This window comes from Misgurnus anguillicaudatus, chromosome 13, assembly GCF_027580225.2.
Source record: "Misgurnus anguillicaudatus chromosome 13, ASM2758022v2, whole genome shotgun sequence".
NCBI classification, from domain to species: Eukaryota; Metazoa; Chordata; class Actinopteri; order Cypriniformes; family Cobitidae; genus Misgurnus; species Misgurnus anguillicaudatus.
The window spans coordinates 16,875,062-16,891,517 of record NC_073349.2 but is presented as its reverse complement, the minus strand read 5'-3'; the positions used below and the strand labels follow the sequence as shown (position 1 = coordinate 16,891,517).

Below are 16,456 nucleotides of genomic sequence, written 5' to 3'. Positions count from 1 at the left end.
AAAACATTTCCAACAAAATACGATGGAACTAATAACATCTTTCTCACAGGGGATTTTAAAGAGTGCTTGTTTATCTCTGTCAGCACACTGTTTTAGTGCTAGATAATTACTGTAGTGGATCAGCAGTTATTAAAATGCATTCATACAGTAGCCCAGCATGTAAAAAATATATACTGTATAAGTCTGAAAAACTAAGATCAGTTATTTTCCATTGAAGCCAAGATCAAACATGCTGTTGAAATCGAAGAATTAGAAGTTTGACTGCACAAGCAATGAAGCTTCAACACCTGAAGATGCATTTCAGGAGCTTATTTCATGCTCTCTGTCTGTGTAATGAAAGATGTTACGTGAGCCGGATGCAGCGATGCACCGCAGGAAGCGCATTTGGATGTGAAAGCTGAAGTGTGTAATTTCTGCACCACCAAAATGGAATTGCTAATACAATGAATATTTTTTAAACTGTGTTTAATTGTCTGAAAAAAACAGATAGTCCCATCCCAAATTTTGACTTAAAGGGGTGGTTCAATGATATTTCATGCATTCTGACTTATTAACACAGTTATAGAGTGGTTTCCTCATGCTAAACATGGGCAAAGTGTCAAAAAGCAGTTGGACGTGTACCAGAGTATTTCTGTGCCGAATGCACTTCGCCAGGGTTCGCACAAGTTTCTGAAAGTTTTTTTTCGATTATGGGCCCAGCTGACATTTCAGGAGTTTCTATACGTATCACTTCTTTTTATGGGCACTTCCCCCGGAAAACCCCGCCCACCCGTCAATCAGCAGGAGACGCTTGAACTTACAAACATCACATCATGCGACAGCTTTGCTTAATTTCAAGACTCAACAATGGCAACAAGAAGAAGTGTGTTTTTGGATGAAAGGAGAAGAAAGCCAGCCAAGTATGGAAACAATGGATATAGTTTATTATCCGGGGTAGCAGCGGAGTTTTGCGTGTGTGTTTGATGCGCTGGATTTCATTGAAAAGTCCCAACCGGGTCGTGAGTTGCAGGCGTAAGTAAGACTTCTGTCTTATGTTGAAAAATAGGCATGTAAGTGCATATTATATAAATGATACGAACATGTACTGAATTATAAGTTAAACAGTGTTGTATAGTGTTGCATGATTCGGACTCGCTCCTCCCGCGGTAGTAACTCCTCCTTCTTCATTTTTTTGTATGCTATCGGAAAGATTCGGTAAAGTTAATCGTTCTTTTATGAATCTGATTAAACTGAAAACTCTTTGGAGATATAAAGGATGTAATACTACTCTATAGGTACTCCATATTAACATCAGAAAAGCAGAAACAGCATGTGATATGGGAGCTTTGAGGCTGTTAGGATGCTCACACATACTTCCACAGTGTTTACACTTTTCATCAACAAGTCGATGTACTGTACAAATGGCTTACTTATAGTTACTTAAAACATACTTGACATTCAAATACAAACAACAAGCGCTACTCTGCACTGCACAAAACTGGTGTTTAAGTCATGGTTTAAATAGTCAGTAGTAAATTCTTTACATATAGACGACTTATAAGCAGTGATGACGAAGTGGGGGGAATTTTGATAATGACCATCGTGTCCATGTCAACCGACCTAGGAATTAAACTGTTGCCTACAACCCGTGTGTTTGATGTAGTCCAAGAAAATACATTTAAGTTGGAGACGATAACTTGCGGCATCGTTTACTTTGGGATTTGTACCTTTGCATATCATTAACATGTACTAATACACACCTACACACAAAAGGATGTGTAAAATCATGAATGGGAAATAGGTGCTCTTTAATAGCCTGTCTCACAGAATGAGGGGTGTGACGGAAAATCTGGCCTGACATTTGTTAATTAATAGCATCTGGCATTTAATCATATCACTCGCATTTAGCGGCATGGCATGTCAATCAAGTGTATTAATAACAAACAGAAAGGTCCAAAATCATCTCTTCAAAGTTAACACCGATTCCGTGCAAAGCGTAACTAGTTCTACAGACAGACTCGTACCAATTAAGCAGATGGGTCAGGGGAGGTCAGACAGACACAGCAAGCAGAGGTCAAGTGTTGGCAGGATAAGAGGATGATCAGCATGCATGCAGGAGTTCGGCTTGGAGCAGAGGAAGGGGGTCAAGCTCTGTGGTACCTTGAGGAACGGAGGGCCAGTGTGGGGCGGTGACGGCGGTGACGGCTGGAACAGTGAAGGTTCTAGCGTGTTAGAGATGCAGAGATGATCTCCTCCATCCTGTCTCCTGCAACGATAGACAAGGTTCAATCTGCCAGAAGCCACACAATTATACACACCAGAATACATTTTACTGAGTAGTCACAGGGAATAAAAATTAGCTTGTAACAAAATAATTAAACTTTTGCAATTAACTTTTAAGACAAATGAATATTGCTATTATTGTTGTTATTGTAACAATATTGGGTAACACTTTATTTTACGGTGTCTTTGTTACACATGTTACATGTAATTATTATAGTAATAACAATTAATTATACATAATTACATGCAACTAACCCTAAACCAAACCCTAATCCTAACCCCAACCCTATAGTAAGTACATGTTATTAATGATTATTACTTAGTACTTAAATGTATAATTACACTGTAACAGTGATACCGTAAAATAAAGTGTGACCCAATATTGTTCATCTAGCTCAAGTGGTAGCATTGTTTTAGCAAAGCAAAGGTCGTGAGATCAAAGCCCAGGGAACAAATATACTGGAAATTATTAAACTTATACAGTACAGAAAATAAGTATTTGACACATTTATTATTTTGACAAAGTATTAAATAAAGTGTGTTCAATACTTATTCCCTGTGTCATTTTACTTTATTTATTATGACTCAACTTGTATACTTAAATGTTCTGATTTCTTTGTATGAATTGAATATTTGGCTTGATGGCTACATCTGGTGGAAATTTTGTGTCAATAGCCCACATAGAAATCCCCTTACTGATATATATACAGTATATGAAGTTTCGTTGCAAAACGAGATAACTGCGTTTTTTTATTTTTTCAGAAATCTTGTTTTTTGGGTGTGCATTCCAATTAATATCAATTCAACTGCAGTTGGTTTGTTTTGATTTAAACCTTCATAACTTAAAAAATACACCTAAGTAGCACCATAAAACAAAATAATAACATGATAACATAATAATAAACATGTTAATCAATTTGATTTGAATCTTTCTAAGTTTACATAAACAATTTTGGTACCGTATTGGGTCGCCATATGTTATCTAATGTCCTAATACAAACCATAAATGACTGCTCTTAACAAACACAGGTTGTAAGGTCACAGCAGAGGAAGCATTAGCATTGTGAACAGGCTCAGTAATGACATTTGTGTCACCCCCACGTGGCCGTATGGACAGCACCTCTGAACTGACACTTTGATTAACAGCTTTCTCAGTCTGCACAAAGCTGCACATAGTTAAAGATGTGATGCACAATATGCAGGAGATTGTATAATTGAATTTTCTCTTTTTTTCTGACTTCTATTGTTTTGACATGAGGCCATTATTAGATTTCCCATTATACTTTAGCTGTGGAGGAACAGATTGTATTACATCGTGGGCTAAATATGGTTCAGGGCAATGTAACTAAGCTAAAGTCTCTGAATGTTCCATAATAGGGCAAACTGATAAATTTATTCTTTGCAAGAAGTTTCATAAAAATGAGTCATCGTTCGACATATTCAGGGATATAAATGGTACTGCTGACACATACTGTACGCTTTAAAAAATAAAATGGGTTATTTTCAACACTGAGCGCTGGGTCAAAAAGGGACAAACACATCTGTTGGGTTAAATTTATCAAGAAAACGCTTATATTTGACCAACTATGGGTTAAGACAACCCACTATGGGTTAATACAGCATTCTTAATGTGAAAGAGAAGATAAAAAATCCAAGTAAGTTTTTAGAAGGAAGAGTGCATTTATTATTTTATTTATACTGAACAAGCACCTGGCAATCCATCTTTTTTTATACCGTCCAACAACACCATCCATCAAATCCATCTGCTTTAAAAAGGAAATTAGGTTCTTAAAACATGGCTGTATTGCTTTTACCGTTTAACATAAATGCATTCCCTTCAACCACTAATTGAGGCTTGTTTTAAATGCCAACTTTACAACACGCAGGTTTTATTAACCTCCAGTTTGCCCCATAACGCACAGAGGGAAGTTAATTTATGCCTTTAACCACCAGAGCCAGAGGTTTGTTGTGGTGTAGTTTATTTGCTGCAAAATTAATGGAAGTGATGTAATATGGGAGTGAGCATCAGATCAGCTGTGTCATAACACAGACCTTGAATGAACCGAAGCTCAGCGCCAAAAACAACCATATAACATAAGCTCATCTTCGTAAAGCTAAATACTATTTAACTCATAAATGCAAAATTTTTCAATCAGACCATCCATCATTAATAGTACAGCTTTTCAATTCCATTTATTTAAAGGAAGTATTTATACCTACTATAAAACTGGCTATTAATAATCTAATTTTATCTCAGCACATAATGGTGAATTATTTTGATGCATCTTACAGTAAATCATGGTTAAACAGATGCATTAAGATCCGGTTGGTTTACTACAGTATAAGTGATTTAAAATTCCTGTCTCTAATTCTCTTCCCACACAGGCATGAAATTCCCACTGGGCCGCCGAGAAAACGTTCTGCATTCACAACTGGGATCATTATTTCACTCCCTACAGCTGAACAGCCCAAAAATCATTGAGGTCAGAAAATCCCACGAACCAAATAAATAAAGACTGAAATGATGCAAAGACTAGCTCAGTAAGAATAACACCACACAGGGATGCTCACGATCACGATTCATTATTTGTATTGTATGAAGACAATGTTTTATAAATGTGGATAAATATTTAACAACTATTTCAAATATTTAGTTTAGTGTCAGAATTACTGCATTAAAATAATGCATTTACAATAAGATACTGTATATCATATCACATTTTTGTAAAGCATATTAGCCAGAAAATTTGAAGTTAAGTATCATTAAGTGAACATGGAGACAACATCTGCCTGCTATTAAAGTTGAAGACTACAAAATTTAACAATACTTATCTCTAATTTGTGTTTAATTAAGCAGCATATGTGTGCATACTAAACAGCTACTGAATGAACCCAAGAAAGCGTTTTCCTCCAGGCTGCGATATCAAAATTCAGCCGAAACCTCCCGCTTCTCAACCCCCCACTATATTCCTCTCAATGTGCCGATCAAAGTTCCATAGAGAGTATATCAGATATTTAAAACACATCACAGCGTTCTGAGAAAGCGAGGAATGAGTTTCATGTAAAATCACGTAAAGCAATCTCTCCCGGTGTGCTGCTACTACGCAGCAATATTTCAAAACCACATTACTGTCAGAGAAATGCATGTGTGTGTAATCGCAGGGTGAAATGGACAAAAAAAAACAAGAATGACAAAAAGGTAAAAATTTACTATAATACAATATAAACTATTATTTTGCATATGCATACCCTGCATATAAAGTACAAAGCACTAGATGCTCACAGGTCAATTCAAGCATCCCATGAGCTTTGAAGTTTATTGTTAAATGGATCTCGGTTACATCTTATCGTGGCTCCAGCAAAATGCACATCCTTCTATATTTGTAACTAAATCTGAATCCTGGCTCCTTTGTGCTCATCTCGAAAAGCATACAACCCTGCTGTTATACCGCGCACACCTGCCTGCTGCTCCGGTCGTCCCGCCAATGTGCTTATCCAGCGTAGCAAATGCCAAACACACTGTCACACTTAATACTCCTTTAAGCAGATACGGTGCAATTACTCACTGTGTGTGAACAGATGTAGGGTCTCCTCTCCGCGAGCCGGTCAGTCATACACCTGCTACATGCACTGATCCTTATACTGTATATCCATACTTCATTTCCTGTCTGCGTGTCTATCTCGCTTTTACTCTATTGCTCTTTTTCTCTCTCTCCTTTCTTTATGTGTCTCTCACCCTCCCATCTGTGCTCTCTCTCGCTCTTGAACACCCGCCCCCTCCCCCTCTCATTCAAACACTGAGGGCTGTCCATCTGAGCTGTCTGATGCTACTATAATATTCGGGGTGCTTTGGCTTAATTAAACACACACCTCCCCATCACACAGTGTTGCCCAGGCAACCAATTCACAAAAAATTGAAAAGCATGTCACATTTCAATTTTTGTAACAAATTTCCTTTTGTCTGCTCCTGTCATCCTCTCGCAAGTCTCTTAATTTAGGATGAAAATAAAAAGCTGATAATTTAAAGAAAGAAAGTCAAGAAACCGTATGATAATTATAATACAAATACAATGAACTTAATACGTAAAGTATTGTCGTGAAATAGCATCACAGCTTGTCACACAGCGAGGGTGAAGGCACCCCGAGTCCACAGACGTGCTTAAAGGAAAACATCACCGTTTTTCAATATTTTACTATGTTCTTACCTCAACTTAGATGAATTGATACATATCTATCTTTTTTCAATGCGTGCACTTAATCTGTGTACAGGGTGCAGTGAATGTGCCAGCATCCAGCCCAGCCCCATCCATTCCCCAGGATCCAAACAGGGATGAATTTAGAAGCCATCAAACACTTCCACGTTTTCCCTATTTATAAACTGTTACATGAGTAGTTACATGAGTTAAGGGGGTCGCACACCGGCCACGCAGCTCAGCGTTGCATCGAGTCGCGTCTAGGACAACTCGGAGTGCACATTAAATAGCGTGAGCTTCGTCAGATAGCGTCTACTTCAAAATGCAAAATATACGTTAGCGCCAATGTTAATCGTTAATGATTTGGGACAAATATGATGTTATTTAATATTATATGCGACAGGGATTTGAGCAACTTACTGAGTCGTAGCTGGGTGGCGCGGACATGCTGTTGGCCCCGTTGTGCGTATACTCATAGAAAGCAATGTGTTCGAGTTTTTTAGAACGGCGCGGCCGATGTGCGACCCCCTTAAGTATGGTCGCACAAAATAAAATGCAGATAAAAAATTATAACTATTTTGTAGCACTTCGACTTCGGGCGCAGTAATATTGACAGAAGTTTGAGCGAGAGAGGGAATAGTTAGGAGTGATGATGTTAGGGCGCCGCCGCCGTCAAAGTGCTGCAAACTAAGTGCTCTTCCGCCATACAATATAGTTCTCATTTTTTATTCGCTTAAAAAATCGCCACGTTTTATTTTGTACCACCATACTTACTCACGCAACCACTCATGTAAGGGGCTGTGTACACCAAAACTTTTAAACGCGGCTGAAAACGCCTGGACAATGCCGAATGCCAGCAGTTTTTCAGCTGAGTGCCAGCTTTCTTCAGCTACGCGCTTTGGTAGCTCTGATACGTCAGCTGTGAGACGGTTGGTTGCTGTGATACTTGTCCCGCCCCTCCTCCACTGTGATTGGAAGGCCGCGTGAGAACTGACATTGACGAGTGGAGCTTTTCATCCAAAGCTGAACGCTTTTCAACTCTCGGTGCTCAGCGCTGAGTGCAGAAAAAAACACTGGGCGCCGGTTTTCAGCACGGAAGAAAACTGCTAGCTGCTGGCTTATTTGAGACAATTGAAAACATCCGCCGGCCGCGGGCGTTAAAAGTTTTGGTGTGCACAACCCCTAACAGTCTTTAAAAAGGGAAAACATGGAAGTGTTTGGTAGCTTCTAAATTCATCCCTGTTTGGATCCTAAGGAATGAATGGGGCTAGGCTAAATGCTAACACGTTCACGACACGCTGTACAACGATTGAGTGCACGCATTGAATAAAGATAGGTATGTATTCATTCATCTAAGTTGAGGTAAGAACAAAGTAAACTATTAAAAAACGGTGGTGTTTTCCTTTAAGAAACAATTAGGCTACTTTAAGATGTTCCCTGCTTACAATTTAGTCAATGTATCATGAACAGTTAAGCTACATTAGTGTAATATATATGACACTGCCTGTAAAATCAAGGCTAAAGTCTCAATCTAATTATAAGATTAAGAGCATCACATTTTTTATTTCAATCATTGATGAATTTTTGGCATGGCCAATATTAAAGATATCAAGGTTATATTTTCAAAGAATGTTATTTTTACATAATTGCAATGATTTTATGCAATGAAAATAGTACAGTACATCACAAAAAATTACTTTAGTTGGGTCACAAATTTACACCATACACTGTGGTGAAGTCCAGTAAGCTTGAATATCCCCCCAGACAGCATTTTAACGCAACAGACGTCTGCATGCGCTGCACATGTACTGCAAGACAACAAAATAGTGCTGTTCACAGCATAACATGGGATTAGAAGAAAATCTCTAATCACTACCATTGACGTGTATTGTAGTAAGCAGTAAACATAATCTGCTGGCTTTGAAACTATATAAACAGACAGCACAGCACATGTGCATCTTGTTCATTCAGAGAAAAAATGAGAACATGTTAAGGTACAGTGCTTATATAAGCAACAGAATATGACATTATAGTCGGAAAAATAGGATTTGACATTTTACATTTACTGACGTAAGGCATGAAAGAAAGCGAATGAGGTGTTGAGATCAAAGGAAGCACTGAATATTCTCATTTTACTGTCCCATAACTCTTATTTTGATAACCTTAGGATTTCATTTCAGTTTTTACAAAGGATGCCATGCAACATAAAACCTTGTTCAATGAACTTTTGCACCCTGTATCTTTTAGAATGCTGCAGTAGAGAAAATTATTAAAGTGTGCCATATAAAATTAGATTTCTTACCAAATTTCATTTACTGTGAAATGCTTGATCTTTGGGATGGTCCATCTCTTTGATTTTGATAAAGTCCATGGTGCTCTAAAGAAGGGCATCTTACATTATACAAAACCTCACGAAACTGTCCTGTGTATTTCACAAGTCTAAATTTACTTCATTGCTTAAGAAATTTTTTTTCCAGCACACACCCAGGTTAGTGTTTCCTTTAGCCAAAGGCCATCATACAGCATTTATCTGAAGAGGATCTGATTTCTTTCTCTGCACGATAACTTACACCTGTTCGAACAGAGGCTGCTGAGCCTCGCAGGTGTTTGGCATCTCCATATGTCCTCCGAGAGGTGGACTGCATTGCAGTCTGCACAAAAAATGATCCTCAAACCAAGATCAGTTAGTACATCTAGACAACAGCCTCAGAGAAAAGTTGTTTTCTTCAGTCAACCCTGTTTCAGTATCTGTCTTTAGGCGAACAAAAATATCAAAACAATATGACTCACACTAAAAGAGAATTTTTGGCAGATTCAAATTATAAACCGAATCGTCTGGACCAACTGCTTAAACAAATACCAACACTGAGCATTTAGGTGCTTTTGAACGAAGTATCAGACCATACCCGTCAACATTGGGATTTGAAAATAAGGGAAATTTACCAAACCCTAACAACCCCCACCCCCTTTCATTTCTATGCAAGGGAATGTATGGGTACATTGCAAAAAATGACTTTCTTAAGCCCAGAATACACTGCAGGATTTTTGCAGTCCTATAAGTACGATGTACGATGATGACACGGAAGCTTCGGCGGCTGAGTCACCAGTATGCACTAGTGGTAAATAAATACCAGTATGGAGGCCGTAGCAGCAAACACACTGTGCGATGATCATGCTGAATATCTGACACTGCCAGAAAACTATCGTAGGCTATCTTTGGACGAAAGACCGGAAAACCGGCCATCTCTGAACATTTCTCATGGTACGACATAGGACCACCGATGAAGAGCCGCGATCACAAAAATCACGACAATTGTTTCACGATGGCAATCTTTCGTCTGGGACAGCCAATAATTGTGCAGCATATTGCGGGCTTTACTTATTGTTGTCTTGTTTTCAGTACAACTATCTAACAAATTTTAATCAGGATATTTTCTTGATGAGCAAAATGACCTGAGAAAATAATTCTAGTTTTTAGACAAAACATTGTAAATTTAAGTGAATTTGTGCTTAAAAAAATGCCAATGGGGTAAGAAAAAAAACCTTGAAATTCAACACTTAATTCAAGAAAAAAATATGTAACATTTTCATAACCCATTGGCAGATTTTTTTTCTTGTTTTAATAACAAATTCAGTATACACTGCAAAAAATGATTTTCAAGAAAAAAATCTTAGTATTTTTGTTTTGTTTTTAGTAAAATATCTAAACATTCTTAAATTAAGATGCTTTTTATTGATGAGCAAAATGACCCAAGAAAATAAGTCGGTTTTCTGCCAAATTGGGTAAGCAAACTTTTCCAGAATTTTTCTTGAATTTAGTGTTTAAGAAGAATTTTCAAGATTTTTTGCTTACCCCATTGGTAGATTTTTTTGCTTGTTTTATGCACCAAATCACTTAAATTTGATATTTTTGGTCTAAAACTAGACTTATTTTCTTGGGTCGTATTTAGTGCTGCACAATTAATCGCATCGCAATCGCAATGTCAGCCTGTGCGATTATATGACAGCAAAATGTTGCAATTATATTAAATAAATAAATATGTGGACTTGTTAACGCAAACTTTCTGATAACAGTAAAAGAAAGAAAAACTAACAAAAAAGGCAGTGCACGTGTGGCATGCACATGTGTGGTGTGCGTCGTCACTTAGAGCGAAGATGGATGCAGAGGAGGTTGACAGTGATCTGGTAGCTAAAAAAAACTCTGTGTCTGTTGTATGGCGGTATTTTGGATTTAGGATTACTGACACTGAGCAGTTGCTACATCACGTGGCAACACAAAAACATTTCTAGTTTTACAAATACACATTTTAGCTAAACTGTGTGTGGATTTTCCTTAAAACCCATCAAGTTGACTCATGATACCATTTAGTATAATCGCAATCGCACATCGCAATATTAACATCAAAAACCACAATGGGAAAAATTACCCAAATCGTGCAGCCCTAGTCGTATTGCTCATCAAGAAAAAGCATCTTAAATTAAGAATTTTTAGATATTTTTTTACTGAAAACAAGACAAAAATTTTGCAGTGTATACCTTGTATTAGTGTTTGTATGGCTCTCTTGCATCTGCAAGTGACTTGTTAAACACATAAGTTGCAGATGTTGCATTCCTTAAAACCTTCTGAGTTAAATATTAAAGCAGTGTTTCCCTACAAGCAAAGTTACAAAAAAATGCACACCCAACCAAACGCATTAACCAGCACATCCAAACGTGGGCGGCTGTGCGCGCTAAATGCGTGTGGCGGTTGTAGCTTTGCACACGACTCGTCATCCTCCAACTATCCACGGGAAATGTTTCTTCTTTTTGTTTCATTGGTGGGTGTCTTTGAGTGATATGTTACATATATAATGCCGCCTACTCTGCTTTCCCGGAGGTGAATGTAGCAAATGTCAAATACCGCAAGTGGGATTTTTTATAGATAGTGAAATACAGGAAATTATTTAAAAACGATGATGGCGGGAAAGAATAATAAAATACGGGACTATCTCGGCAAAAATGGGAGGGTTGACAGATATGCATGCATTTGACTTTGAGAGCATCATTACTCAATACATTTGTGCATTTTTGACTGAGGAGGAAAGGCTTAAACTTTTTCTCCCGAGGTACGCGCCAGCATACTTTCCAGAACATTAATCTATTCAAATGATAATCCAAAATGTTTTAGAATATATGAATAATAATGTGACAAGTCTAACGCAAGCACAGAGGAAAATCTTTAAGGAGTTTGATGAAGTCTCTCTATCTTCCCATTTCCTTACTTTTGCTCCCATCCTACACATACAGGCCTTACAATAAAAGCCCCAGGCCAATTTGAGAATTTTCGGCCAACTGACGGAAATGCCACTTGGAATAAGATTCGTAAGATGTTTTAAGCAAATTGATACACTGTTTTAGTGTACTGGGAAGGAGACTCCACTAATCTCACTTGTCTCCTTTAGCAATTCAAGATGATGTTAACAATGTCTCAAAAACAGTCCTCAGATTTGCCAAGACAACAAAGTCTGCAAACATCAGAGATTCAAAATGAACTCAAACATTGTGCATTATGAATTTTATTAGGTCTCCTGCGCTATTACAGAACAACCTCTGAGAAATGAAAGTGCAGTACATCTTGTGCTTTGCAAACGTGGTTTCTGTGAAATTAAACATTATGTAATTCGAAATGTAAGATGTCATGTCACCAAGGTAACGCTATGCATACGATTCTGCATTTATAAGAAGCTGAAAATAAAAAACAATCAGTAATTCGTCACATTTTTGAAGCATGCAGTCGTAATACTCCATATTCGTCAAGCTTTTCTCTCTAACTTGCACCAAGGTGTATTTGCTTCAATACACTGTTATGGTTTTAATGGACCACAAAGTTACATAATCTTTACTGTACATATATTTTGTAAAAAAAAACCTCTAAAATATGTTGCTAAAAATAACTATTTTTGACTGTTGCTGGCAAAATGAGTCAGAATGAGCAAATTTTAAAAAATGTTAGAGGCAGGGTATCTGATTTGACGCAGACACCATACGTCATGGGCGAGTTCATGTGCGCTCACCTCCCATCTGTAAACAGGGAGAATGGCAAACTTTTCTGCTGAATTGACAAGGCACAAAATGAAAGATATCTTTTAAACAACAACAGCAAAATTGCCTGGATCAGCAAAGAGCAAAAACTCAAATTAACATCGGTAACTTTACTGCTTTACCACGAGATGCAAACAGCTGCAAAGGGTCTGAAAGGGTAGGTGCACTGTTTATTTTGGTAAGGTAGGTACGCGATATGTTTGTATTGAGATGGATTCAGATATTCTACTTTGATGAAACATTGTGTTGCTTATGAAATTTGTGTTTGTTAACGGATTAGCGTAACGAGTTACTACGTCTACACAACTGAAAGTGTGCTTTAACTAATTCTGATGTAAAACAGTTGTTTATGTTGGTAACATTATGTTTGGTAATGTTTTTCACTTTGTATTACAAAGTTTTCTCACTGGTGAATAAGACACAAGGGGCCCTATCTTGCACCCAGCGCAATTGACTTTGTCAGTGACGCATGTATCATTTTGTATTTTGCACCGGCGCACAGCGGGTTTTTCCCTCCACAGACGCACGTCGGCAAACTAGGGAATGAACTTGCGCTCCCTGGGCGGTTCAGCGCAAAAAAGGAGGCGTGCTCCGGCGCAAACCATCCCTGATGCTATTTTGCAGTTTCAAAAAACAATTGCGCTACTAACCAAAAAAAATTAGTCTAAAGTCAGTGGCGCGTTGCGCGTGGTTCATTATGCTATTTTAAGGGCGCATGCTTGACCATAATGTATAGCGTGCACAACGCGCATTGCTTATCTAATCTACACAGATGCAACAGTTATTTTTGCAAATCATAAATTGTTACAATAAAAAATATAAGATAAGGGAAATCATTAAATCATAAATTGTTACAATAAAAAATATTAACACATGAGATAAGGGAAATCATTGTGGTGAGCATTGTGGTGATAGTTTTTATTTATTTTGTGTGGTAGAGTTAAACAATTATCATGCAAATAACGATTAAAATATTTTCATAAGTTTGTTGTGTGGCTGTATTACGTTTATTTTATGTAAATAATAATTAAAATGTTTTCGTAAGAAACCTAAATGTATATGAACTTGATTTATAAGTGTACTTTGGGGTTGGACCTTGCTTGCGTTTCTTGGGTCCGATTTCAAAGCCCCCAAACCCTTTCAGCGGTGAGGGTGGACCCAGCGATGTCCTCCTGTGTGCCCCGCGTGCCCGATTTATGCTGGCAAGCTCGGGATCCCCCCCGTCTCCTGACATCATTGTAGTGCTTGGCGCAGCTGATGAGACAATTGCGGCTATTTCCTCTCACGCCTGTTTAACCGTCGGGTGGGTTTCTCCCATCCTCATACAAAACAACTTCTCTGTCTTTGACTGCTCTTACAAGAACGTGGGTCTCCTCAGCTGTTAACCGCTCCTGGCGTGCGCCCGGTAAATCCGTCATGATAATAGCAACCCGCCATTGAACTTGCACCCTTGCGTTTAAAGGGAATGTTGGATAGCGTTCTGATTGGTTTATTTGACGTTACGCCCAAACCACACCTATGAATAATGAACCTACTTCAGACCAACCCCTTATTGATTTGCGCCTGGCGCAAGAGTTATTTCTCCTGCCGTGAAAATAGCAACAGCGCCCAAGATCCGCCCACAAAGCCACTTGCGCTTTGCGCTTCGCACTTGCGTTTCAGATCATTAAAATAGGGCCCTATATGTGGATGTCTGATCTGTGCGTGTTCATGTGTTTTGAAAGAGGCTGAATGGCGATTTGAATGGAGGGTGGGATTGTAATTTCATTTCTAGTCGGCTACCGTTTGCATTTTTCAAAATTAGATACCCTACCTTTAATTTCTATATCTATATCTATCTATCTATATCTATCTATCTATCTATATCTATCTATCTATATCTATCTATCTATATCTATCTATCTATATCTATCTATATCTATCTATCTATCTATCTATATCTATCTATCTATATATATATATATGTGAGGAAGATCGTTTTCATCTAATAACTCTTTTAACATCAATCAAGTCCTGCACTTTATTTTCTAATTCCTTAAAACCAGAACCAAAATGTCAGACGTACATGTGGATGGAGACGCATCTTTGTATTATATTTAGGCATTTAGGATGGTAAACCTCTCAGAAAACATACAAATAAAGTTCATTTTAGATGTTTAATGACTATTTAGAGCATTGAGATCGCGAGACGATGGCTTAATGTACTTATTTTTATGAAAAAATGCAACTCTATAAAAATGTACATTTATACTTTTTTTTGCTGTAACTCAAAATTAGATGGTGCACATTCCGACTCATTTTGCCAGAATGGGTCACATTTTTTGTTAGCCTATATCCAGTCTTGGACTTTGCTGACTCCTATACTGTATATTAAATCATCAGATAATCCTTATTCCTTATTGCTACACTGTAAAATTATATCACATTATCATGTTTTTGTGTTACCTAACAAATTAAGTTAAATATTTCTTCTACTTGTTTTTGCAAGTTATGTCAACTCATCATTACTCAAAACTTAAAATACTGTAGTAGGTTGAATCGACTTGCATAACCAAGTTGATTACATTTAATACATTTTTTAACATTTTTTAACAACTCCACATTTCCCTTGTGCATTTGCAAAAATAAAAAATAAACCTACTCAGATTAGCACCATGAGGCAAAACACAACAGCATCACAACCAAGCCACTAATCTGATCTCCTGTGTGGGTGTTAAGCACCAAAATATCCGCACACCTATAACGCACTTACCTCTATACAATTTGCATAATCTAGAGTAGCTGTTAGGTAAGTCCAACGACAGGTTTTAATAGTCATAACATAATCATAGTATCAAATCTCACGCTGTGCTCTAATGCATATTTGTTGTAGAAGAGCAGGATGACAAGTGCATCACATGACGCACTCATGTTCTCATATTCTCAGGGGCAGACTGATGTAACTTCAGGTTTGACGCTGAGTGACCGAAAAATACACAGGGATTGAAGTTCCAATCAACATGCAAACATCTTGTGGGAGGTGGAGAGCTATTAATATTAAACCCCACCCACGAAATGAGCAGGTGCAACCAGCCAATGCACTTCATTATCTGTAAATATTGATTTTCCTTTAACAAAGCAGCTAGTACATATCAGTGTATGCTGTTAATTGCCCCAAATCAACATGCATGGAGACATCAATACACACATTCAAGATCCATCTGCTTGCTTAACCGTTTCAGCTTCGATCCACTAGGGAACATCTGCAGAAAGACTTATAAAAATACATTTATGCAGACTTTTGTTTAGCTTCTGCCTTTCATCTCATTGATCTTCAGCACTGCTTCAAGCCAATTCACACAAATGAAGCAAGATGGTCTTAACCATTCAAATAATGACTAAAGGACTAAACACTATTAAAAATGTGTTGTTTTGAAAAAAAAAGAACTTGTGAACTCCTGCACATACATTGACTAGGCCTGGATAAATGGAAATATATTTTAATATGTATACACATTTTAGTATGTGTGTATGCATATACAAAACCCTTTAAGTGCATCTGACATGTTTTCTTCTGAGCATATTTTTATCAGACTCTGCCCACAAATCGTTACTTCTGACTGCCCTGAAAGCGGATATGAAGCGAAAGTTGCGTGCCATTTGGTTAATATCATTGTCTCATGCGGATTTTGCATCTGAGCTCCTCATATACACTCACCTAAAGGATTAATGCAATTATCTAAACTCCAAACTGAATGTCAGAATGGTAGAGAAAGGTGATTTAAGCAATTTTGAGCGTAGCATGGTTGTTGGTGCCAGACGGGACAGTCTAAGTATTTCACAATCTGCTCAGTTACTGGGATTTTCACGCACAACCATTTCTAGCGTTTACAAAGAATGGTGTGAAAAGGATCCAGTATGCGGCAGTCCTGTGGGCGAAA

The 16,456-nt window shown here is 37.7% G+C and overlaps 1 protein-coding gene across 21 annotated transcripts in view; it reads right to left on the bottom strand.

Moving 5' to 3' along the window:
* Positions 1-16,456, bottom strand: part of rap1gapa (RAP1 GTPase activating protein a) — a 112,390-nt gene that overhangs the window by 40,271 nt on the left and 55,663 nt on the right. For 17 of the 21 annotated variants that reach the window (XM_073875225.1, XM_073875211.1, XM_073875209.1 and 14 more), the window contains one exon: positions 2,140-2,245. Coding sequence is in view for 16 of the 21 variants with exons in the window: in XM_073875211.1 (XP_073731312.1) it covers positions 2,140-2,245 (106 nt within the window). In the remaining 5 variants the exon portion in view is untranslated. Of the gene's footprint in view, positions 1-2,003; positions 2,246-5,828; positions 6,030-16,456 lie in introns of those variants that run through there. The other 4 variants (XM_073875229.1, XM_073875228.1, XM_073875224.1 and 1 more) reach the window with 3 other exon arrangements.